Source organism: Rattus rattus, chromosome 3 (genome assembly GCF_011064425.1).
Source record: "Rattus rattus isolate New Zealand chromosome 3, Rrattus_CSIRO_v1, whole genome shotgun sequence".
NCBI classification, from domain to species: Eukaryota; Metazoa; Chordata; class Mammalia; order Rodentia; family Muridae; genus Rattus; species Rattus rattus.
The window spans coordinates 58,584,230-58,610,800 of record NC_046156.1 but is presented as its reverse complement, the minus strand read 5'-3'; the positions used below and the strand labels follow the sequence as shown (position 1 = coordinate 58,610,800).

General features: G+C 42.1%; 2 protein-coding genes across 3 annotated transcripts in view; one reads left to right on the top strand and one right to left on the bottom strand.

Annotated features, from left to right (window-relative positions):
- LOC116896476 (NADPH-dependent 3-keto-steroid reductase Hsd3b5-like) overlaps positions 1-26,571 on the bottom strand; it is a 358,044-nt gene that overhangs the window by 289,796 nt on the left and 41,677 nt on the right. The window lies entirely within an intron of this gene.
- On the top strand, positions 686-10,140 carry LOC116896472 (3 beta-hydroxysteroid dehydrogenase/Delta 5-->4-isomerase type 4). Of its 2 annotated transcripts, XM_032897634.1 has the most exons (4): positions 686-859; positions 4,164-4,370; positions 7,645-7,809; positions 8,999-10,140. In XM_032897634.1, the coding sequence occupies exons 2-4, from the start codon at positions 4,226-4,228 to the stop codon at positions 9,808-9,810; spliced, it is 1,122 nt and encodes a 373-aa protein (XP_032753525.1). In that variant the 5' UTR covers positions 686-859; positions 4,164-4,225; the 3' UTR covers positions 9,811-10,140. The 2 variants fall into 2 exon arrangements, with proteins under 2 accessions (XP_032753525.1, XP_032753526.1); XM_032897635.1 differs by lacking the exon at positions 7,645-7,809 and having other exon boundaries at positions 692-859.

Genomic DNA, 26,571 nt, shown 5'->3' with positions numbered 1-26,571 from the left:
CAAAGAAGATAATCCAACTTCTAAAAAACAGGAAACCAAGCACAAAGGGCAGTGCACAGATAGTAATCTCACTCTCTAGGAGCCTAGTGTGCCCTCCCCCTGTGTTGTCTGTCTCTCAATCAGCAGAAAGACAGCTAGCTATAGCCCTAGGTCAGGTCACACACCTTGTGACCTCTGCAGCACTCCACCTGGCTCTGTCCACTCCCAGTCCAATAAAAATAAAGATCTGATTATCACCATTTAAAGTATTTCAAGGGTAGATTGATCTGTAGTTAAAGATAAAAAAATAGTTGTCATAGGTCAAGTAGACAGGCTCCCCACAGACTTATGGGAAACTGTTTCTACAAAAAAAAAAAAAATGTTTTATCTTCATTTTAAGGTAACCTAATCTATTTTCTTTGTACCTTTTCAGTTTAGGCTGGTCTTTAGGTTGTAGGACAGGATACTCTCTTTAGCTCAGGAGGAGCCATCCCCCCAAAGAAGCTCCCCTCAACTGGTACTGACATAGAAAACACCTAATTATGGTGGTTTTAGTGTCAATTTGCCACAATGAGACTCAAAGTGTCCTGATTGACTAATGTGGGAAGCCCCACCCTGATTGTGGGCGGCACCCTCTGGTAGCAGCCTAGATAAAGAACGTTCTGTCCAGGAAGAACATCTACCTCTTTGCCGGCTTCACTTCCCTCTCTCTTCTGAGTTGATTGGCAGTGCTGCTGCTGCTGGATCCTTTGCAGAGACCAGAACCCCCCTTTCCAAGCTTGTATCATTGTGGACTAGGGACCAGCTAGGTTCCAGAAATCTTCCTTCCACGATTCCAGCTCCTGGTTGGGACTACTGATACACCACACCCTGTGGCTGAGTAAGTACCATTTGTCTCCTCATAGTGAGGGATAGCCACTGTGGGACTACTGCAACTGTTGAGTCATTTAGCCTCTAGGACCAAGTAACCACTAGTTTCTGAATTGTGATTTAACTGTTCTTACTATTTTAAAACCCATTTAGTAAATTCTGGTTATGGTTATATATATACATATATATATATATATATATATATATATATATATTTGGTTCTGTTCTGCTAGTGACCCCTGACTAAAACACATAGCTAGCTGTACTAGAATATTACTAACTACCAACCATGCTACTTGTAATTGGTATTATCCACCAGCGATCACAGGCATTTTGTAACCAGAACTTCTCTGTTAAAAGCCTAGACTCAGGCAGCCATCCTCACATACCAAGTAAAGAAACAAGTAATTGCTAAAGGCAGAGGAGGAACAACAACAACAACAACAAAATCTCTTCAGCATGACCCTGGAAAGAAGAAAACCAGATAGAAATATTCTGTGACCTCCTTCCCCTCCCCAGTCCATTTTCATGGTACTGATGTGAGCTTACTCTAAATTGAGAAAGAGCAATCCCAGGAGCAAAAAGTAAAAGTAATTAAGCAAAGTTTGTCAAGATGTGATTTAATTGATCACTGTCTCCATCCAGCTTCTTCAATGTTGCCCAAAGAAGTCCTTGCTTAAGGTGACAAGGTGAGTTTTATAAATTGATTGCTCACCATCAAGGATATTTGCTCTTCTATTTTTTTAATGCATAATCTCAATATTTCAGAGGAAACTGATATATTGATATTATGTCCAGAGAGGTGCCTGGACCCACATGGTTGTAGATAACACCCCTTTCATTCCATTTTCTCTTCCTGTAGGTCCCTTTCCACAATCACTTCTTAAAAATTACCACTGTGGTTTAGAGATGGCTAAAACATGTGGGAAATAGTGTCCTAGTGCACAGGTCCAAACAAACCAATAATAAGATGGGGGTGGGGTGAAACATTGCATTGCTTTGTCATTGTCATTGAGGATACCTGACATATGAATCTTAAGGTTTGAGAGTTCTGGATCAGATTGATGCTAGATAGAGCTCAGAACACCATGGGTTTGCACTAAAGCCCCTATCCTCACCATCCCTCCAAGGACAACTACACAAGAACTATAAAAATTATCTCCATATCTTTTGCTCACCAAAATATATTCATTAAGTGGTGACAGCAGGAAGGTATGTTGTCAAGAAATTCTGTCCTTTGTTCAAGTGGTTTGTGAGAGTAGCTAGTTCGGCAGAGGATTTGGTTTTAAAGCTGCCCAGTGGAGAACACACTCGGGCACCAGTGTGCCCAGTATAGGACCCAGGACTACAGAACGCATTCTATTATATAACTCTACATGGTTAAAAAGAGGTTACCCCCCCAAGTGGGATGGCCAGCCTAGTGGACTAGATAGAGGGCACTATAGTCATTAACTTTGCACTAAAATATCAAAATATCAGAGATGATAGGTTACAAACTTAAAGTGTTTAAACAGATCTTATATGATAAGCTGAGTCACTTTTATCTCAGTATTGGTTGGGAAGCAGGATGACTAGCTGAGTAGTGCTCCCTGAGGAGGTCCTCTTAGACCTGGACTGTGTCTGAGTAGAGGCTGAGTGGATACAATGATTAATGAAGGCAAAAGTTCACAGAAGACATACCTTTTACCAAACCTTTCCTGAAGTTCTTATTTCTTTTACCTGCTACCGTGGGAACAGAAAGCATATCTAATAAGGAAATCTTTCTCCTGACTGATGCATAAAACAGAAGCCATGCAAGCCAGAGGGTTGGATTAAATAGGTGGTGGGTGTGTGTGTGTGTGTGTGTGTGTGTGTGTGTGTGTGTGTGTGTGTATTCAAGAATGTGACATTTTGCTTCCCACATCACTTGAAAGATCCTCTCCTAACCAATCAAGGCCACGGTCCGAGGAGCAGGATTCAAGCAACTGAAAGTGCTAGGCTATGGACAGAGTCCATGGAAACTATTTTCAAACTTTTTGGAGGTCTAGGATGAAGAGGATGGTATTGGGACTAACAGTGCTATATTGGCTGGTGGTCCAGACTGCCCACCAGTTCCACAAGCTGTAGCTTACCCTACTACTGCAGGGGAGGGGAGTTACTTGTTACACTAGAACTGTCCCATGCAGTCTAGATGGGCAAGGGCATCCCCTAATGTCCCTTCCAAGTGTGAAAATGTTGATGAATTGGGAGAAAAGGGGAAGCCCCTGAGAGAACAGAAGGGAATAAATGGGATCTAATTTAAGGGGATCTTATTTCACATCTACAGCTCCAACAAGGCTAAAGTCCAACACAATATTATTTCATAGCCCAATTATATCATATGTCTGACATGAAAGTGTATGCTCACCAAAAACTTGAGGAAGTGTAGTAGCTGACTCCTTTGAAAGACAAATTCAGATAGTATGAAGCACTGAACATATTAATAAAGGTTGAATGGGAATCCCATTAACTTGTTAGATTTTTAAATTATGCATCTGTTTGACATGAGATATTTGTGAAAAAAACACAAAAACAAACAGACTGTGGCTCTTGATACAATCATTTAAATATTGTGCTTTTTCTCTGTAGTATGTGACTTGAATCTCACTCCAAAATGGTTTGTGGCTGATCAACAGAGCCTTCCTATACCAAATGACTTCTGTCCCACACCCTCGAGGAAGAAATAGCTGAGGAATTTCAAAAGACAGGGCTCATTGGGCCACCTATCTAGTCAGATTGCACTTGGCTAAACTCTGTGACTTGTCACATTTCAACCAAATTGTACGTGGTTAAAGCATGCCCATAAATGGGAGTATAAAAAACAGATCCCCAGTGACAGGTTCCCTGTGTTCCAGATTACTGAACCTGTAGAACTTTCTAGAGAGCAGTATATTCTCCAAGAGCAGAGAAACCCCAGAGCCCTTCCTTTATGCCTTATTCCATGACTTCCCTCATCACCCTCACACACACTTTATACCCAACAAAGTTATGTCACCATTTCTGTGGGTTCCAGGAGTTGCTTACGTAACTTGATCACGTCTAGTACAGATAGAATGAGGTCCCATTTGTGACCATTTGTTCAGAAGCACAGGTGAAATAATCCAGGCTTGCAACAGGTATTTAGGTAAAGAAGAAATCTTGTGACACAGCCATACCCTGTGAGTTGACAGTTTCTTGGTACACATTGGAATACGTTGATTTGTGCTGTGGAAAATTTGTCCATGTCTTGTGATCTGTGTTATGAGATGTTCAAGGGAGAAACTGGGTTGGGAAAATCACCAGATCTCTCTTTCTAGGCATCTCCAGGGTCACCGTGCATTAACCCCACTCCCACTGTGATCTGCTTCCTGTGTTGATCATGCCTGGGTGGAGCTGCCTGGTGACTGGAGCAGGAGGGTTTTTGGGCCAGAGGATCGTCCAGTTGTTGGTGCAGGAGAAAGATCTGAAGGAGGTCAGGGTCCTGGACAAGGTCTTCAGACCAGAAACCAGAGAAGAATTCTTCAGTAAGTGAATGTGAGAATTTGCCATGTGATTGCATGCCCAACACAGCCTGGATGCAGGAGGGCTCCTCCCTTGTCTAGTAAACAAAAAGACACTTGCAGTCCTAACACTTCTCCACGTCCACATTTGTCAGAAGGAAACACCCCACACAACAAAAAAGACACAGTTTGGGAAAGGCTGAGTTTGGACTGAGAAGTTCTCTCTCTCTTTCCTGTAGCCCCTTAATGTGGACTTGCCAGTTGCTAGGTAATAGCCATAAAGACCGTTAAGCTGGGGAATTCAACACTAGCTCCCTCTCTCTTCTTACTGCTACTTATCTAGTCACGTGTTTTGTGCTTGTTTGGGTTTTTTTTTTTGGGGGGGGGTGTCTTCCATTTAGCATCTTGAATAAAAGTAAAATAAAAAATTTAAAAAATACATGAAGGGGATAGAGATATAAGGAGACAGAGAGAGGGCTGGGGACAGGAACGGCAGACAGAAAGAGGCAGAGATGGGGATTGAGAAAGTAGATTCCCAAGCAAATGCATGAGGTCATACTGAGGGACAGACACAAAGACAGAGTGAGCAGGACTGTCCATACCTTTCCTGGACTGTTCTTACTCATTTGCCCCCATTCCTCATTGCAGAATTCACTGGTGCAAGCCATTAATCTTTTGCCAATTTGTTATTCTGGGCACAAGTGAACCAACTGATTTTGAAATATATTTTACCACCTATTCAAAACCTCATATTATTAAAATAACTTTGCGAGTAAAGTAGTAAAGAAGGTCACTCACCTAAACATCGAGGACTTTAAGTGGGAAAAGAAAGATGACTACAGTAGTATCCTATGATTAATGAGGATCACAGGTCAAGCTGGCAGTCCCTCACTTGAGCTCCATTATTTTGTCCAGGGGTCAACTCTTGGCCTGAGAGTCTTCATTCCTATGTCTGTATGTGACCCAAGCTAGATCTTTGCCCTCTCTTCAGCTTCAAGGGTAAATGCACCCTACCTAGGGATCTGCCCTAAACACAGGGTTCTCCATAGCCCTCTGGGACAACACCCATCCTCTGCATTTTGTCTCTGACCTCTTCCAGCATCAGCTCCCTCCCCTATAAGCTTGTGTTGTTTCCAGAAAGCAATATCAACACACAGCCAATTCTATTCATTAGAATCCTGATATTTCAGCAATATTTACAAACAGCCAAGGCTCAGTCTGGAGGAATAGCTCTACAGTGGGTATGGATAGAGAAGGACCTGCATAAACATAAGAGTGGAGATTCCTAGAAGTACCCTTTCTGTGCCAGGATCTGTGGGGACACACCATGGTGACAACTCATTGGATGTGGGTAATATTTCTGGAATGTACTTAATGTTTCTAGCCTCTGTTTCTGTAGATGGAGATAAGTAAGTGCAGAAGTTAACTGGCTTCCCCAAATGTCACAGCTGAAGTAAACAAACTACGTGGGAGCCTTCATACTCTTCCCATCCAGTATGTGGAAGAGCTTCTCTGGGTCTTTTTCTGACATAGCTCATATGACAGCACCATTCCATGACATTGTTGTGCAAATATCTGCCACATCCAGGTGTCTTGGATAAGGGTGGTGCTATGGTGCTATAGCTCCACTAGGAAAGACTCTATAGACCCTCTCCTGGAGATCTCAGGGTCCTCTCATAGTTCATGAATGAGACTCTATTTCACTACAGGTCTAGATTCCTTCTCTCTTGTCACAGCAGCATTCCTGAACCAGTCTATCTAAAGCAGTAGATCTCAAATTGTGAGTCAGCCAAGTGACTGCTTGGGAGTAGAAGGACCCTTTCACAGGGTTTGCATACCAGATATCCTGCATATCAGATATTTACATTATAATTTGTAATAGTAACAAAATTACAGTTATGAAATAGCAATGGAAATAATTTTCTGGTTGGGGGCCACCACAGCATTAGGAACAATATTAAAGAGTTACAGCATTGGGAAGGTTGAGAACCACTGGTTTTCAACCTCAGTGACAAGGGAAAAGGAAGGGGTGGGTACATAGGATCATGATCAGATAATTCAATCCTCAGGCAGGTACCTACTTCCTCCTGAGCATTGGAGTTTGCCTCTCTCCAATTCAGGCCCTTCCTGGAGTTGCATGGCAAAAGGAGGGGGCCTGGATAGGACACACTTAGTAGAGAATTAGGAGCAAGCCATTATATTTGTTTCTTTCACCCTGGATTTCTCTGGCCTTTCTCACTGTTTGGCTTCATGGGAAACTTCAGTTCAGTTGCATGACCTTAATCTGTGTTTGAAAAATTGACTCCAAGCAATGCCAGAGAATGGGCTAATGGCATGATTGGGATGGGGCGGGGGGAGAGCAAGCTGTAGCCATAACTGTGTGCCCAGATTTCTTGAGTTTCACTTTCTTCATTTATTAAGTGGGGCCCAAAGAACCAGTTTCCAGGAAATGTGGGAAGGAAGGAAGGAAGGAAGGAAGGAAGGGAGGGAGGGAGGGAGGGAGGAAGGGAGGAAGGGAGGAAGGAAGGAGGGAGGGAGGAAGGAAGGATAGTCTTGAAGCTGCAGGAGAATTAAGAAGCACCGCCAGTACACGGTGCTGGCACAAACTGTGTGTGGCACACAATTTGCTTTGTGAGTTAATCAACAAGTGGAAATTGCTGTCTGCAATTTCAGAACCTGAAGATACCAGCACTGTATGCACTGCTTTGGGATAGAAGGCTACAAGGAAGTTAGCCCTGAGAAAGACTCAGTTGCAACATTGACATCTGATTTGATAGTATCTCAGAGGAGATATTCCATTGTATCCACACTGGGGCCCATCCTAATTTTATTTCCAGTCCCTCTGATCTCCCTGAATCATTTAAGTGGAATAATCAGTACTGAGTAAAACTTCCTTTTGTGCTTAGCACAGACCCAGAAAATACCAAGCTCTAGCAGGGGCAACAACTAAGGTTCACATCTACGTGTCTTCCTTCTCTGCTGCCACTACTGGGAATGAGTTTCTCATCAAAACCCTAGGACAGATGTCCCAACTGCTAATCCCACTTCTAGCCAGCTCTCCATTACCTCCAGATTCTCTTTTATGAATGAGTCAACTTCCCACCACTCTCTTAAATATCTGACTGCTTCCCAATCTGATTTGTTTTCTGCAGTGGGAAAGAACGTTTTCATCTCTTTCCATATGTCAGACTTCCTCTCCAATATTTTCCCACTGTGACAATTCTTGATAATCTAGGTAACTGATACCTGTGTACAGCCCACAAAGAATCCTCTCAATGATCTGTCTTGTGTTCCACAGACCTAGGGACAAGCATCAAGATGACAGTGTTGGAAGGAGACATTCTTGACACCCAGTGCCTGAGGAGAGCGTGCCAGGGCATCTCTGTTGTCATCCACACTGCTGCCCTCATTGATGTCACAGGTGTCAATCCCAGGCAGACCATTCTAGATGTCAATCTGAAAGGTAGTGTATCTGGAGAGGACAAGGGGAAAGTAAGGCAGTTGAAAATGTCCACGCAGACCAGGAAGGGGATGCTTTTACTTGGAATACTTGCCATACTCCGAGTCTAATGCTTTTACTCCCTAGATCCAGCTGGTAGAGCTCAATGCTATTACATGGCTGAGAGCCTGCAGATAGAACGTAAGTAACCCAGGATGTGGAGGTCTGTCCTCCATGCCAGGGAGATGGGACTCCAACTGTAAGCAATCAACAATCCCAGACCCATCACCTCCGATGAGCCAGTTGTAGACCTTGCAAGTGCTTACTCTTCATACTGCTAGTTTGGCTACAGCTTTGGGGCCTCACAATATTCTGCCATTATAGAAATTCTGCCCAGCCGGAGGTGCACAGACTCTTTTAGTTTTCTGCCAAGAGCAACAGATGAGCTCAGTCACTGCTGGTTTCCAGAATGAAAACTAGAAGGAATATTTCTCACCTCTACTTTATATAACTGAGCAAATGAAGTCACAGATAGAACCAAGAATGCTTTAACATTGTGTATACAATCAGGAACACAACTATACCTCTATATCTCCCCAAACCCAATAGCCATTTGTCCCTTAACTCAGACGAGTTGTGCTCATCAAATAACAAAAACCAAACAACAAAATAAAATAAAACTGTATCTATGAATTATCTATGTAATGTGCTTCTCACCTGTACACAACTGTACTTGAGATTGAATGATGTTAAATCTTCAACAGTTCTTAGCTTAAAAGAACTGCTCTTGTTCATAATCTAAGAAATGATCTTCTGGTTTTGTAAATTTAAGAAACATGCCTGAATCAATATATGTAAAATTATACTTATTTCATAGACACATTAGGAATGAAAAAATGAAGTACTTTAGGTGACTTTTAAAGTTTAAAAAAACCCACCCAGACACACACACACACACACACACACACACACACACACACACACACACACTAACAGTACCATGAACACAAAAAACAAGAGATACTTGTTCTCTGGAATCCATCTGTGGTCTCCTAGCTGTAGCATGTTAGCTGTGAGTCCAGGAGAAGAAGATGCACCTGAATTGTGAAGAGGTTGTGCTATTGGGCTAGAGGATGGAAATGAGCCTGAAGCTGTGTGCACATTGAACCTATGATTTATCTCCTGACACTGACAGTGTGTTGTCTGTGATTAGGTACCCAGAACCTATTGGAGGCCTGTGTCCAAGCTAGTGTGCCAGCCTTCATCTACTGCAGCACAGTTGACGTTGCAGGGCCCAACTCCTACAAGAAGATCATCCTGAATGGCCATGAGGAACAGAATCATGAAAGCACATGGTCTGATCCATACCCATACAGCAAAAAGATGGCCGAGAAAGCAGTGCTGGCAGCCAATGGGAGCATCCTGAAAAATGGTGGCACACTGCATACTTGTGCCTTAAGGCCCATGTACATTTATGGAGATAGAAGTCCATTCCTTTTTAATGAAATAATCAGAGCTCTCAAAAATAAGGGTATTCTGAATGCTACTGGCAAATTCTCCATAGCCAATCCAGTGTATGTGGAAAATGTGGCCTGGGCACACATTCTGGCTGCCAGGGGCCTTCAAGACCCCGAGAAGTCACAAAACATTCAAGGACAGTTCTACTACATCTCAGATGACACCCCTCACCAAAGCTATGATGATTTAAATTATACCCTGAGCAAGGAATGGGGCCTCTGCCTTGATTCCAGTTGGAGCCTTCCTCTGCCCCTGCTCTACTGGCTTGCCTTCCTGCTGGAAACTGTGAGCTTCCTGCTGCGTCCATTTTACAACTATAGGCCACCCTTTAACTGCCACTTGGTCACACTGTCAAATAGCAAGTTCACTTTCTCCTACAAGAAAGCTCAGAGAGATCTGGGCTATGAGCCACTTGTCAGCTGGGAGGAAGCCAAGCAGAAAACCTCGGAGTGGATCGGGACACTAGTGGAGCAGCACAGGGAGACACTGGACGCAAAGTCTCAGTAATGGGAAGAGGCCAAGGACATGGTCCTGGGTGTTTGCCAGATCCTCCAGCAAGGACAGACATATAAGCCAGGTCTTGCTGCCTTCTTTCGACACAGAATCCAGTTTAGTGCCTTCAAGTCATCAGAAGAAGCCTTGCCAGTCACTGACCCAGCCATGAGCCGTCTTTCTGAAATACCTGCCCAGAAATACACAGCTTCCTAAGCACCTTTTGTACCTCAGAGCTCCCTCCATTATTTTCTCTCCCCATCCAAAGCATGTCTAACCTTCAGAAAAGTCTGCTTGCTTTGTGAAGCCCAATAGAAGGAACAATAAATATTTGTCAACACTTCATCTGTGGATTGTGCTTTTCTGTATAAGCCATTCCATGTCCCTTCTATGTCCAAACATGCATATACTGGAATCAGAAGGGGATCATGTATCTGCAGTGGACTGAGGGAAAATCAGGAATAGATTCAGATGTGAGACTAATTCTGATCTATTGTCTTTTGGGAGTACACTAGATGACTGGAATAGATTACTCTATTTTGTGTACTAGGGACCGTGACAGAAACAGTGCTAGAGAGTTAGTTTCTTCCAGAGAGCCACTCCTTGCTCTGTTCAGGAGGGGGCGCCATCTAAAAGAACATTCTCAGAGTTACACATTTTCTCACACTTAAATCTTCACATATGTTTCATGGCTTTAAAAAAAAATTGTAGCACTGGTATGAGAAAGGTGGAGAGAGGCTAAGAAAGTCCCTCTCCCTAGTCTAGGTAGAAGTATAAATAGACCTACTCCACTTTACAAGCTACTGCCTCTTAGTTTTCTCTTTGTAAAGCATAGATAACAAGCCCTCAGATCCCATACTCTATAACCAGGATTTGACAAGTCTAGTCAGTAAAGGAAGGCTTTGGGTAAATACAGGGGAGTTCCCAGCAGTTGTTGGGGTAAGAAGATCCTACCCTTTCAGAGCATGGTTGTATCCACTGTCTATAAAGGGATATTGGTAAAGTGATTAGGCACTGGCTTCCAGCCTGGCATTATTTAGAAGGAAGCTGTGCTGTTGGGTTCTGAAGCTGGAAAGTTCTCAGGAAACTGTCCTTAACATTCTTCTCATTCACTTTCTTCAAGAGTGCTTGCCTCTCAGAATCCTTAGCTTAGGATAGCCTGTGCATTTGAACCCAATTTGTAAAGGGTTTTGACCAAGAAACATGTGCATTTAGAAATGCTACCATCTGGAAGCATCTTCTCTTCACACCTGAAACTGCATTGCCATCTGATTCCTTTTGGACACTCTCTTCTACTGGGGAATTAACTTTGTCCATCTGGAGTCTCTCTCTCTCTCTCTCTCTCTCTCTCTCTCTCTCTCTCTCTCTCTCACTCTCTCTCTCGTGTGCAGAGAAACTGACTTTGATTCTTTGAAATTTTCATTCAACCTTTCTAAGGTTGAGACAAGAGAATTGCTGAAAGTTTGAGATCTGAGATCATCCTACTGCAGAATGAAAATGACTGTTTCAAAGGAAAGAAAATGGAGCTAAATGTGGTATTGCACACTTAATCCAAGCACACAAGAGGCAAAGGCAGTTGATGCATCTCTTATGAGTTTGAGGTTTCCTGGGTCTTCATAGTAAGCTCCAAGCTACACAATGAAACTCTGGCTCCAATAAACAAAAGGGAAGAAAGAAAAGAAAAAAAGTGGGGGACATCGCCCGGATCTGAAGAGACCCAGTAAACAGCTCCCTGCACCCAAATCCTGTGGGAGGGAGAGCTAAACCTTCAGAGGGGCAGACACGCCTGAGAAGCCAGAAGAGACTACACTCTGCCCACATGTCTGACTCCAGAGGAAAATACCTAATGCCATCTGGGACCCCAGTGCACGGGGCCCCAGGAAAAAGCAGGGCAGGCCCTTCTGGATAGTTCAAAAGCAGCCCCCCAAGGAGCAACTTCAGCCAGGGGACCAGAGGTAAGCCCAACTTTTCTGCTCCAAGTGACCTGCCTAGTGGACTCAGGACACATGCCCACCGGAATAGCTGAAGACCAGTAGACAGGAAATACTACACGCCTGAAAGCAGAACACTCTGTTCCCATAACTGGCTGAAAGAAAACAGGAAAACAAGTCTACAGCACTCCTGACACACAGGCCTATAGGACAGTCTAGCCACCATCAGAAATAGCAGAAAAGTAACACCAGAGATATCTGATGGCAAGAGGCAAGGAAAGGAACCCAAGCAACAGAAAGAAAGACTACGTGGCATGATCAGAGCCCAATTCTCCCACCAAAGCAAACACTGAATATCCAAACACACCAGAAAAGCAAGATCTAAATTTAAAATCATATTTGATCATGATGCTGGAGGACTTCAAGAAAGACGTGAAGAACTCCCTTAGAGAAACACAGGAAAATATAAATAAACAAGTAGAAGCCTATGGAGAGGAATCACAAAAATCCCTGAAAGAATTCCAGGAAAACACAATCAAACAGTTGAAAGAATTAAAAATGGAAATAGAAGCGATGAAGAAAGAACAGAGGGAAACAACCCTGGATATAGAAAACCAAAGGAAGAGGCAAGGAGCAGCAGATACAAGCATCACCAACAGAATACAAGAGATAGAAGAGAGAATCTCAGGAGCAGAAGATTCCATAGAAATCATCGACACAACTGTCAAAGATAATGTAAAACAAAAAAAGCTACTGGTGTGAAACATACAGGAAATCCAGGACACAATGAGAAGATCAAACCTAAGGATAACAGGTACAGACGCTGTGAAGACTCCCACCTCAAATGGCCAGTAAATATCTTCAACAAAATCATAGAAGAAAACTTCCCTAACCTAAAGAAAGAGATACCCATAAACATACAAGAAGCCTACAGAACTCCAAATAGATTGGACCAGAAAAGAAACTCCTCCCGTCACATAATAGTCAAAACACCAAATGCACAAAATAAAGAAAGAATATTAAAAGCAGTAAGGGAAAAAGGAAAAGGCAGACCTATCAGAATTACACCAGACTTCTCACCAGAGACTATGAAAGCCAGAAGATCCTGGATAAATGTCATACAGACCCTAAGAGAGCACAAATGCCAGCCCAGGTTACTGTATCCAGCAAAACTCTCAATTAACATAGATGGGGAAACCAAGATATTCCATGAAAAAACCAAATTTACACAATATCTTTCTACAAATCCAGCCCTACAAACAATAAGAAATGGTAAAGCCCAACATAAGGAAGCAAGCTACACCCTAGAAAAAGCAAGAAACTAATCCCCATGGCAACAAAAGAAAGAGAAGAAAAGCACACAAACATAATCTCACATCCAAATATGAATATAACAGGAAGTAACAATCACTATTCCTTTATATCTCTCAACATCAATGGATTCAATTCTCCAATGAAAAGACACAGATTAACAAACTGGATACGCAATGAGGACCCTGCATTCTGCTGCCTACAGGAAACACACCTCAGAGACAAAGACAGATACTACCTCAGAGTGAAAGGCTGGAAAAAACCTTTCCAAGTAAATGGTCTGAAGAAGCAAGCTGGAGTAGCCATTCTGATATTGAATAAAATCGGTTTTCAACCAAAAGTCATCAAAAAAGGTAAGGAAGGACACTTCATATTCATCAAAGGAAAAATCCACCAACATGAACTCTCAATCCTAAATATCTATGCTCCAAATACAAGGGCACCTACATACATAAAAGAAACCTTACTAAGGCTCAAAGCACACATTGAACCTCACACAATAATAGTAGGCAGATCATGGAAACAGAAATTAAACAGAGACATAGACAGACTAAGAGAAGTCATGAACCAAATAGACTTAGCAGATATTTGTAGAACATTCTATCCTAAAATAAAAGGATATACCTTCTTCTCACCACCTCATGGTACTTTCTCCAAAATTGACCATAAAATATGTCATAAAACAGACCTCAACAGATACAGAAAGATAGAAATAATCTCATGCGTCCTATCAGACCACCACAGGCTAAAGCTGGTCCTCAATAAAAATAAGGGAAGAATGCCCACATATACATGGAAGTTGAACAATGCTCTACTCAATGATAACCTGGTCAAGGAAGAAATAAAGAAAAAAATTAAAGACTTCTTAGAATTTAATGAAAATGAAGGTACAACACACCCAAACTTATGGGACACAATGAAAGCTGTGCTAAGAGGAAAACTCATAGCTCTAAGTGTCTGGAGAAAGAAACAGGAGAGAGCATATATCAGCAGTTTGACAGCACACCTAAAAGCTCTAGAACAAAAAGAAGCAAATACACACAGGAGGAGTAGAAGGCAGGAAATAATCAAACTCAGAGCTGAAATCAACCAAGTAGAAGCAAAAAGGACTATACAAAGAATCAACAGAAACAAAAGCTGGTTCTTTGAGAAAAGCAAGAAGATAGAGAAACCCTTAGCCAGACTAACCAGAGGACACAGAGAATGTGTCCAAATTAACAAAATCAGAAATGAAAAGGGAGACATACAGAATCAAAGGAAATTTAAAAAAATCATCAGATCTTACTACAAAAGCCTATATTCAACAAAACTTGAAAATCTGCAGGAAATGAACAATTTCCTAGACAGATACAGGGTACCAAAGTAAAATCAGGAACACTTAAACCATTTGAACAACCCCATAATTGCTAAAATAGAGGTAGTCATTAACGGGATCCCAACCAAAAAGAGGCCATGTCCAGATGGGTTCAGTGCAGAATTCTGTCAAACCTTCATAGAAGACTTCATACCAATACTATCCAAACTATTCCACAAAATTGAAACACATGGGGCGCTACCAAATTCCTTCTATGAAGCCACAATTACTCTTATACCTAAATCACACAAAGACCCAACAAAGAAAGCGAACTTCAGAACAATTTCCCTTATGAATTTGATGCAAAAATACTCAATAAAATTCTTGCAAACCGAATCCAAGAGCACATCAAAACAATAATCCACCATGATCAAGTAGGCTTCATCCCAGGCATGCAGGGATGGTTTAATATACAGAAAACCATCAACGTAATTCACTATATAAACAAACTGAAAGAACAAAACCACATGATCATTTCATTAGATGCTGAGAAAGCATTTGACAAAATTCAACACCCCTTCATGATAAAAGTCCTGGAAAGAATAGGAATTCAAGGCCCATACCTAAACATAGTAAAAGCCATATACAGCAAACCAGTAGCTAATAGTAAACTAAGTGGAGAGAAACTTGAAGCAATCCTACTAAAATCAGGGACTAGACAAGGCTGTGCACTCTCTCCCAACTTATTCAATATAGTTCTTGAAGTTCTAGGGAGCGCAATCAGAAAACAAAAGAAGTTCAAAGTGATACAGATTGGAAAAGAAGAAGTCAAAATATCACTATTTGCAGATGATATGATAGTATATTTAAACAATCCCAAAAGTTCCACCAGAGAACTACTAAACCTGATAAACACCTTCAGCAAAGTGGCTGGGTATAAAATTAACTCAAATAAATCAGTAGCCTTCCTCTACACAAAAGAGAAACAAGCTGAGAAAGAAATTAGAGAAATGACACCCTTCATAATAATCCCAAATAATATAAAATACCTAGATGTGTCTTTAACCAAGCAAGTGAAAGAGCTGTATGATAAGAACTTCAAGCCTCTGAAGAAAGAAACTGAAGAAGATCTCAGAAGATGGAAATATTTCCCATGCTCATGGATTGGCAGGATTAATATAGTAAAAATGGCCATTTTAGCAAAAGTGATCTCCAGATTCAATGCAATCCTCATCAAAATACCAATCCAAATCTTCATAGAGTTAGACAGAACAAATTGCAAATTCATCTGGAATAACAAAAAACCCAGGATAGCTAAAACTATGCTCAACAATAAAAGGACTTCAGAGGGAATCACTATCACTGAACTCAAGCAGTATTACAGAGCAATAGTGATAAAAAAACTGCATGGTATTGGTACAGAGACAGACAGATAGACCAATGGAACAGAATTGAAGACCCAGAAATGAACCCACACACCTATGGGCATTTAATTTTTGACAAAGGAGCCAAAACCATCCAATGGAAAAAAGATAGGATTTTCAGCAAATGGTGCTGGTTCAACTGGAGGTCAACATGTAGAAGAATGCAGATCGATCCATGCTTATCACCCTGTACAAAGCTTAAGTCCAAGTGGATCAAGGACCTCCACATCAAACCAGATACACTCAAACTAATAGAAGAAAAACTAGGGCAGCATCTCGAACACATGGGCACTGGAAAAAATTTTCTGAACAAAACACCAATGGCTTATGCTCTAAGATCAAGAATCAACAAATGGGATCTCATAAAACTGCAAAGCTTCTGTAAGGCAAAGGACACTGTGGTTAGGACAAAACGGCAACTAACAGATTGGGAAAAGATCTTTACCAATCCTACAACAGATAGAGGGCTTATATCCAAAACATACAAAGAACTCAAGAAGTTAGACTGCAGGGAGACAAATAACCCTATTAAAAAAATGGGGTTCAGAGGTAAACAAAGAATTCACAGCTGAGGAATGCCAAATGTCTGAGAAACACCTAAAGAAATGTTCAACATCTTTAGTCATAAGGGAAATCTCACCTAACACCAGTGAGAATGGCTAAGATTAAAAACTCGGGTGACAGCAGATGCTGGCAAGGATGTGGAGAAAGAGGAACACTCCTCCATTGTTGGTGGAATTGCAGACTGGTACAACCATTCTGGAAATCAGGCTGGAGTTTCCTCAGAAAATTGGACATTGAACTACCTGAGGACCCAGCTATACCTCTCTTGGGCATATACCCAAATGATGCCCCAACATATAACAAAGATACATTCTCCACTATGTTCATAGCAGCCTTATTTATAATAGCCAGAAGCTGGAAAGAAACCAGATATCCTTCAACAGAGGAATGGATACAGAAAATGTGGTACATCTACTCAATGGAATATTACTCAGCTATCAAAGCAATGACCTTATGAAATTCATAGGCAAATGGATGGAACTGGAAAATAGCATCCTGAGTGAGGTAACCCAATCACAGAAAAACACACATGGTATGCATTCATTAAGTGGATATTATTCCAAATGCTTGAATTACCCTAGATGCACAGAACACATGAAACTCAAGAAGGATGTCCAAAATGCGAATGCTTCATTCCTTCTTTAAAAGGGAAACAAGAATACCCTTGGCAGGGAATAGGAAGGCAAAGTTTAGAACATAGGCAGAAGGAACACTCATTCAGAGCCTGCCCCACATGTGGCCCATACATATATGTAGGGCGCCCTCCAGTGGTGAACAACGGTACTGCGCATATGCAGGTTTTGCACCTGGTGTCAGTTGGCCGGTAATATGCTAATGAGGGGGGCGGTACCATGCTGGTGAGGTGATTCGTTCTCCGCCAATCCCTGGAGGACAAGTAGTGGGGTGATAGTGGGGTGACCCATGCCCCACCAATCCCTGAGAGATTATTAGCATACTGTTGTGTATATAAGGCAAGCGAATTTGCCGCTCGTGGTCCCCGTGTCAACAATGAAGGTGTCCTGCAGTAAAGGCTGTTGAGAAGAATCCAACGGTGTTGCGTCTTCCTTGCCGGCCAAGGTGGGCGTGACAAGTGGTGCCTGTACTGGGACCCAAGGACATCCTCGTGGATTTCAGAGCCCTTAAGCTCCAGGATGTCGACGTCGGAAAGTTCCCGGTAAGGGACGATAAAGTTCTCTGGAGGTAAGCAGAGACTATGAAAGCCTTGATATAGAGGCCAAAAGGTTTGTAAACTACGGCAATGTTGTTTCCAATGGATCCTTTGTGGGTAAGGCTTGTAATTTTGTTTATTTTTTTCTTTGTGTGGGAAGCCATTAGAGCAGTTAGGACAGGTCAGAGGGTCCTTGCAGAGCAACAAGAAAGTATGTTGGAGGGAGAAAAGGTCTTGAGAGAAAAAAAGAAAAGGAGATAAAAGGAACAGAGAGAAGGCAGAGATAAAAAAAAAAAAAAGAGGATAATCAGGACCAGGAAACAAATAAGATATATTCTTCTTTAAAAGCCTTGATCTTAGAAATGTCAGACAATCTAGAAAGCATCACCGACAGCTTAGAGAAAGTGAAACTAAAGGTAGAACCATTAGGTCCCGGGCCTCCCGCAGAGCAACAAAAGGAAGCGCAGGACTCGACCTCAGTTCCACCACCAGACTCGTATTGACCCCTCCGATGGGAACTCAGGTGGTGGATATAGATTTTTTTTTAAAGATTTATTCATTTATTATATATAAGTACACTGTAGCTGTCTTCAGATACACCAGATCTCTTTGCAGATGGTTGTGAGCCACCATGTGGTTGCTGTGAATTGAACTCATGACCTCTGGAAGAGCAGTCGGGTGCTCTTAACCGCTGAGCCAGCTCTCCAGCCCGTGGATACAGATTTTAAAGGCCGCAGTAAGCAGAATTCAGAAGGATCACAGAAATTGAAAGCATGTGCAAAGATAAAGATTTGGGGTAGTGGTGAGTAAACCTTGTCAAAAGGGGACAAGGTAATAATGGTAAAATGTTTTTGTGTATATGTTCTTTTAGAGTTAAAATCTAGAGAAGTAAAGTTGATTCTCATAGATGCTTTTAGTCTTTGGACCCTGACTAGAGACAGTTTACACCCTAGACAAGAGAGAGAATGGGGTTGAGAAAAACAGTCCTCCTGAACTCTCCACAGATGCTTTGGCAAAGGAAGGAAATGAACTTAAACTTTTTGGAGCTCTCCTGGGAACAGAAGGAGGTGGGAGATGTCTTGCCTCCTTGCTGGCTCCTATTGGAGAAGTGCTTATTTCTGGTTCTGGGTTCTTTAAGTAGGATGTCTGGGTCCCTTTGGTGGAACACCATCTAGTTCTTTTCCTCTGTGTCTATTGTCTGTCCTTGGTGCATCAAGCTATCCATGTATGCCAATTTATGTCTGGGTTTTGCTTCTCGTTGCTTGAATGTTTTGTGTTTCATGTTTAAAAGAAAAGGTTAAAATTTTAAATGCTGGTTGATTCACCCATTGATGTAGCTTTAACTCCTTTCAAGAAAGGAACAAATAAATAAAAAGTTTCAATTGGCTTTTGGAGCCAGCATCTGTAGCTAGAAGCCTAAGTTGGCTGGGCAAGCTCCCCAGGGGGCTGGTTAAATGTTTATACTAGCCGATCCTAAAGACACCAGGAGCTTCACAGCTTCTAAGGTAATGGAACTGATGGCTGTCTCTCTTAGAAAAATCTTTGACTGTGATTATTGGACTCAACAGGTGACAAGTTTTCTCTTAAAACTACAGCTAGAAAAAGTAAAAATGGTGATTGATTTAAATATTAAAGGTATGTGTAGCCACTTCATTTTTGTTTCTGATTGGTTTTAAATGTATAAATATTCTCTACATGCCTTGGTTATGGACTATTGGCTTTTAAGTTATTGGATGTGGTTTTTAAAAAAAAAATGTAACATTGGTAACAGAAAGTTGACATAAAACTGGTAAATTTGGATGGAGTCATTCTAGACAACATGTGGCATGAGCCAATCTAGGGAAACAGGTCTAAATTGGGATGATATTTTTATGGAAATCTTATCCTAGAAACCAGGCTTCTATAAGATTTTAAGGCAATGTCTCTTTGTTGAGGTATTGGAGACCGCACCATCATGTGTTCATGTGTAGGAATTGGCAGTCAAACCTTGTAGCATGAAGGATAGACTCGGTGTTTTGGAGACTGGATTTTGGGATGATGAGGCTGATCTCAAGGAAGAGGCTGCTCTGTGAGAGAGAGAGAGATGAAGATTGTGGCACCCTAGAAGCAGCCTATGCAAAAGTGGTTAAGGTGCTTGAAAACAATCAATTGTTCATAGCACCTGAAAAGGTTCAAATGGGCCAAATGGGAGAATATTTAGGAACTAAAATCACTCCTCATAGTATTTCCCCTCAAAAAATTGAATTACGAAAAGATCATTTAAAAACATTAAATGATTTTCAAAAATTACTAGGAAGCATAAATTGGATTCGACCCTATATTAAAATGCCCAATGTAGATTTACAGCCACTCTATGAGATCCTGAAAGGGGATTCTCAGCTTACTTCACCCCATGCTTTAACCAAGGAAGCACGATTATCCTTGAGGAAAGTAGAAGAAAGACTGGAAAAGGCAATGCTAAGAAGGTACAAGGAAAAGGAAGATCTCTCTCTCTTTTTTTTTTTTTTGGTTCTTTTTTTCAGAGCTGGGGACCGGACCCAGGGCCCTGTTCTTCCTAGGGAAGCCGTCTACCACTGAGCTAAATCCCCAACCCCGGAAGATCTCTTTTTGTGTATACTAAGAACCTTTCGTCAGCCTACAGGAGTGCTATGGCAACAAGGTCCACTTCTTTGGATTTATCCCCATATTTCTCCTAATAAGACCCTTGAATATTACCCTTCTGCCATTGCACAGCTTGCTGTGTTAGGCGTTAAATCTTGCATTCAGCATTTTGGTATTTTACCCAAGAAAATTATTATACCATATACAACTGCTCAGATAGAAACATTGTGTGCCTTGATAGATGATTGGGCCATATTACGCTGTAGTTTTGATGGAGAGTTTGACAATCATTATCCTAAGGATCCTTTGCTACAATTTTTTACTGAACACCCAGTGATCTTTCCTAAGATCACTGCCTCAGAGCCTTTGCCGGGGGTGTTAGATATTTATACAGATGGCTCCAAAACAGGTGTAGGTGTCTATATGGTTGATTCTCAAGAACCAGTATTAATTCAATACAGTCCAGTTACCCCCCAAATTACAGAATGTAAAATTGTATTGGAAGTTTTCAAAAGATTTCATGATTCTTTTAATTTAATTTCTGACTCTGCTTATGTAGTTAATGTGGTGCGCTCACTTGAAATTGCAGGGCCAATTCGGTCGACTAGTACTGTATGTCAAATTCTTTTAGAATTACAAAATTTGATTTGGGCCAGAAAAAAATAAATTTTTCATTCAACATATTCGAGCCCATACTAATTTGCCTGGTCCCATGACCAGTAATAACGCCCTGGTGGATGCTAATACTCTTAGAGAGTTTATTTTTCATGCCGCTCCGGTTGATCTCGCTAGAGAATTTCATCAAAAGTTTCATGTACCTGCCTTTACTCTTCAACAAAAATTTAAAATCTCTAGAGCTGCAGCTCGTGATGTGGTGTTACGTTGCCAAAATTGTGTTCAATTTCACCACCCTCCTCATGTGGGGATTAACCCTCGTGGTCTGATCCCGCTAAAACTTTGGCAGATGGATGTCACACACATATCTCAATTTGGAAATTTAAAATATGCTCATGTTTCTGTTGATACCTGTTCCGGTATTATACACACTACTCTGATGACTGGTGAAAAGGCTCGTAATGCCATTAGCCATTGCTTAGAGGCATGGACAGCCTGGGGAAAGCCTGATAGTCTCAAGACAGACAACGGGCCTGCCTACACTGCAAAGTCCTTTCAGGCATTTTGCCAGACAATGCAGGTCAAACATACTACAGGATTACCATACAATCCCCCAGGGTCAAGGAATTGTGGAAAGAGTACATCGTACCTTAAAAGAGCTTATAAAAAAACAAAAAGAGGGAATTGCCAGTGGTCGAACACCAAAAGAACAACTTTCTTTAGCTCTTTTTACTCTAAATTTCTTAATTTTGGATGCGCATGGCCGCTCTGCTGCGGATCACCATGCTGCTACTACACCTATAACTAATGTAGAAGTAAAGTGGAAGGACGTCTTAACTGATAAATGGCGTGGCCCAGATCCCGTGATTTCGAGATCTAGGGGAGCTGTTTGTGTTTTTCTGCAGAATCAAGAAAATCCAATTTGGGTACCTGAGCGTTTGACTCGAAAATTGCCTTCTGCTCTTCCTGAAGATGAGACTACAAACCCTACTATTACTACTGGGAATGGTAATACAGGTTAATTCGCTCACCCTGTGGGCTATTGCCAGATCCTGGCCAGTACCCATGCCAGTTCATAGCAATTCTAATGTTTTGAGAATAAGACTGGCAAGCATAATCTCTGGCCTTGGTTTCAATGGGTGCTGTCCAATGAGCAAGGGGCATATACATCCCTGACCCCCTTTGCTAGGTTGATGGGTGAGAACTTCGTGCTGTATAATGTTTCAGCTACCAGCAAAAATGATACCAGGTTGACCAACATTCAATATAATAACCTCTTGGCAAATAATACTGCCACTAGTACTTCAGTATGTGTTAGATCACCTTCTTCTTTCTGATAAGCACTAATGTCAGCAATGGTGTTTTAAATTGTAATAGCTCTGATGTAGTCTGCTATTTAGCTGAATGCTGGGATGGCACCAATGACACCGCAGTGATGGTTAAGATTCCCTACTTTGTGCCAATCCCAGTGGAGGCAAACCCAGATAGCTTTCCTATTCTTAATTTGCTGAGAGCCAAAAGAGATTTTGGAATTACAGCGATCATAATTTCAGCCATTGTGCTGTCTGCTGCCACAGCTACCACAGTTGTAATCACTATGACCAATCAAATACAGACGGCTGAGACTGTCAATCAGATTGTAGAAAGAACTGCAGTGGTGCTAGAGATACAAGAATTTAATACCCATTTGGCATCTGGCCTTCTATTAGCCAATCAAAGAATAGATTTAGTTCAAGAACAAATTGAAGCACTGTATCATATGACACAGCTGTCTTGCGTTTCCTCCCTTAGAGGTTTATGCATTATTCCTTTGCGAACTAACTTTTCTCAGCATTCTCAACAGAGCAAAGAAATCTCGAATTATCTGAAAGGAAACTGGTCCATGAAAGCAGAGCAACTATCAAGACAATTGCTGATGCAGATTGCTGTCCTCAACAGCACTAGGCTGGACCCCATCACAATTGAAGACTTTACCTCATGGATTACCAATGCTTTCTCCCTTTTTAAGGAATGGGTGGGCATGTTTGCCTGGGGAGCTACTGTCCTCCTGGGATGCAGAGTAGGTCTCTGGCTTATTGGCCATTCAAAAAGAGAACATGCCAGACACAAAGTGGTTGTTTACCAGGCTATGACCACCATTAAAAAGGGTGCTTCTCCAAACATATGGCTGGCCTCTTTGAAAGATTAAGAGTTAGCCCTAGATCATTTTTGTCAGTGTCATGTGGAGTCATTGTATCCAGAAACGGGCAACTTTCCTCAAGCTCGGACCAACCTAAGACATGGGGTCCGGTGGCGATAGGGTAACTCTATGATGGGTAAGGCCAAGTTTGGATGAGAACGACCTAAGACAGGAGCAATGACAAGATTGACGTGACACCCAGATCTAGACCAGTCATTTTATTAAACAAAAAAGGGGGAGATGTAGGGCGCCCTCCAGTGGTGAACAACGGTACTGCGCATATGCAGGTTTTGCACCTGGTGTCAGTTGGCCGGTAATATGCTAATGAGGGGGGCGGTACCATGCTGGTGAGGTGATTCGTTCTCCGCCAATCCCTGGAGGACAAGTAGTGGGGTGATAGTGGGGTGATAGTGGGGTGACCCATGCCCCACCAATCCCTGAGAGATTATTAGCATACTGTTGTGTATATAAGGCGAGCGAATTTGCCCTCGTGGTCCCTGTGTCAACAATGAAGGTGTCCTGCAGTAAAGGCTGTTGAGAAGAATCCAACGGTGTTGCGTCTTCCTTGCCGGCCAAGGTGGGCGTGACACATATACAGCTACCAAACTAGACAAGATGGATGAAGCAAAGAAGTGCAGTCCAACAGGAACCAGATGTAGATCTCTCCTGAGAGACACAGCCAGAATACAGCAAGTACATAGGCGAATGCCATCATTAAACCACTGAACTGAGAACAGGACCCCCGTTGAAGGAATCTTAAAAAGGACTGAAAGAGCTTGAAGGGGCTTAAGACCCCATATGAACAACAATGCCAACCAACCAGAGCTTCCAGGGACTAAGCCACTACCCAAATACTATACATGGACTGACTCTGGGCTCCAACCTCTTAGGTAGCAATGAATAGCCTAGTAAGAGCACTAGTGGAAGGAGAAGCCCTTGGTCCTGTCAAGACTGAACCCCCAGTGGATGTGATTGTTGGGAGGAGTGTGGTACTGGGGGGAGGATGGGGAGGGGAACACCCATAGAGAAGGGGAGGGGTAAGGGTTAAGAGGATGTTGGCCAGAAAACCGGAAAGGGAAAAAAAATCGAAATTTAAAAAAAAAAAACCCAAGTTTATAAAGATGAAAAAAAAAAAAAAAGGAGAGGGAAAGAAGGAGGTAGTGAGGAAGGAAGGAACAAAGAAACAAACAAGGGAACAAAAGAAGAAAGAACATTAACTCGAAGATTGATTAATTAACATTAATTAAATTCCTGATGCCATTGACAGGGATTTGCAAAAAAAAAAGTAAAAGACCCAATTTTAAAACACATCAGAGTTTACTGTGGCCTCTCCTCCCACACTTCTTCCTCCATTCCCTGGGAACTCCTGGAACCTGGCAGCAGACCCAGCTTCCCTCTCTCCTCCATCCCTTTGTGTGAGCAGCAGATAACTAGAAACAGCCTCTATCTGGAACCCCAGTGACCATGCCAGGCTGAGATTCAAGTAGGCGATTTGCATTCTTCTTCTTGTCCTCCATTACACTCTCCAGCCTCACCCCATCCCTGTAGCAGCCTGTTTATAGGAGCCTGACCTCTCAACTTACCTCCATTCCTGGGGAGCATGCCAAATCATGCAGCAGACCCAGCTTTCCTCCTTCCTGTGGACTCTCTCATTGCCCTCCCCTGCCTCAATCTAATCCTATCTGTCAGCCTCCAATATCTATAAGCATTTTCTACCTGGGACCCAGAAGCCACATCTGGCAGGGACTTGGATTAGGGAATCACACTTTTCTATCTGTCCTCCATAATGACCTCTCTATTCTCATCCTAGGATTGGTAACAACCAGCTTACAGGTGTCCTCCTCCCCCTCAACTCCTTGCACTGGAGCCTGCAACTCTTTTTTTTTTTTTTTTTTTTTATTATTATTATTTTTTTTTTTTTTTACTTTTTTATTTTTTTTTTTTTTCCCTTTTTCTGGGCAAAGATCCCCCCAATCCCCCCCCCTCCCCTTCCTTTATGGGTGTTCCCTCAACCCTCCCCTTGCTTCCCTCTCCCCAACAGTCTAGTTCACTGGGGGTTCAGTCTTAGCAGGACCCAGGGCTTCCCCTTCCACTGGTGCTCTTACTAGGATATTCATTGCTACCTATGAGGTCAGAGTCCAGGGTCAGTCCATGTATAGTCTTTGGGTAGTGGCTTAGTCCCTGGAAGCTCTGTTTGGTTGGCATTGCTGTACATATGGGGTCTCGAGCTCCTTCAAGCTCTTCCAGTTCTTTCTCTGATTCCTTCAACGGGGGTCCTGTTCTCAGTTCAGTGGTTTCCTGCTGGCATACGCCTCTGTATTTGCTGTATTCTGGCTGTGTCTCTCAGGAGCGATATGCATTCACATTTTGATCATCCGTCTTGAGTTTCATTTGTTCTAGGCATCTAGGGTAATTCGAGCATTTGGGCTAATAGCCACTTATCAATGAGTACATACCATGTATGTCTTTCTGTGATTGGGTTAGCTCACTCAGGATGATATTTTCCAGTTCCAACCATTTGCCTACGAATTTCATAAAGTCATTGTTTTTGATAGCTGAGTAATATTCCATTGTGTAGATGTACCACATTTTCTGTATCCACTCCTCTGTTGAAGGGCATCTGGGTTCTTTCCAGCTTCTGGCTATTATAAATAAGGCTGCGATGAACATAGTGGAGCACGTGTCTTTTTTTATATGTTGGGGCATCTTTTGGGTATATGCCCAGGAGAGGTATAGCTGGATCCTCAGGCAGTTCAATGTCCAATTTTCTGAGGAACCTCCAGACTGATTTCCAGAATGGTTGTAGCAGTCTGCAATCCCACCAACAATGGAGGAGTGTTCCCCTTTCTCCACATCCTCGCCAGCATTTGCTGTCACCTGAGTTTTTGATCTTAGCCATTCTCACTGGTGTGAGGTGAAATCTCAGGGTTGTTTTGATTTGCATTTCCCTTATGACTAAAGATGTTGAACATTTCTTTAGGTGTTTCTCGGCCATTCGTTATTCCTCAGCTGTGAATTCTTTGTTTAGCTCTGAACCCCATTTTTTAATAGGGTTATTTGTCTCCCCTTGGTCTAACTTCTTGAGTTCTTTGTATATTTTGGATATAAGCCCTCTATCTGTTGTAGGATTGGTAAAGATCTTTTCCCAATCTGTTGGTTGCCGTTTTGTCCTAACCACAGTGTCCTTTGCCTTACAGAAGCTTTGCAGTTTTATGAGATCCCATTTGTCGATTCTTGATCTTAGAGCATAAGCCATTGGTGTTTTGTTCAGGAAATTTTTTCCAGTGCCCATGTGTTCCAAATGCTTCCCTAGTTTTTCTTCTATTAGTTTGAGTGTATCTGGTTTGATGTGGAGGTCCTTTATCCACTTGGACTTAAGCTTTGTACAGGGTGATAAGCATGGATCGATCTGCATTCTTCTACATGTTGACCTCCAGTTGAACCAGCACCATTTGCTGAAAATCCTATCTTTTTTCCATTGGATGGTTTTGGCTCCTTTGTCAAAAATCAAGTGCCCATAGGTGTGTGGGTTCATTTCTGGGTCTTCAATTCTGTTCCATTGGTCTATCTGTCTGTCTCTGTACCAATACCATGCAGTTTTTATCACTATTGCTCTATAATACTGCTTGAGTTCTGGGATAGTGATTCCCCCTGAAGTCCTTTTATTGTTGAGGATAGTTTTAGCTATC

What these genes read in the sequence shown, in the direction of transcription:
- LOC116896472 (XM_032897634.1), top strand. Translation starts at nt 4,226, where the DNA reads ATGCCTGGGTGGAGCTGCCTGGTGACTGGAGCAGGAGGGTTTTTGGGC. An exon ending in AACCAGAGAAGAATTCTTCA is followed by an intron (nt 4,371 to 7,644) that starts GTAAGTGAATGT and finishes TGTGTTCCACAG; the next exon opens with ACCTAGGGACAAGCATCAAG. An exon ending in TCTAGATGTCAATCTGAAAG is followed by an intron (nt 7,810 to 8,998) that starts GTAGTGTATCTG and finishes GTCTGTGATTAG; the next exon opens with GTACCCAGAACCTATTGGAG.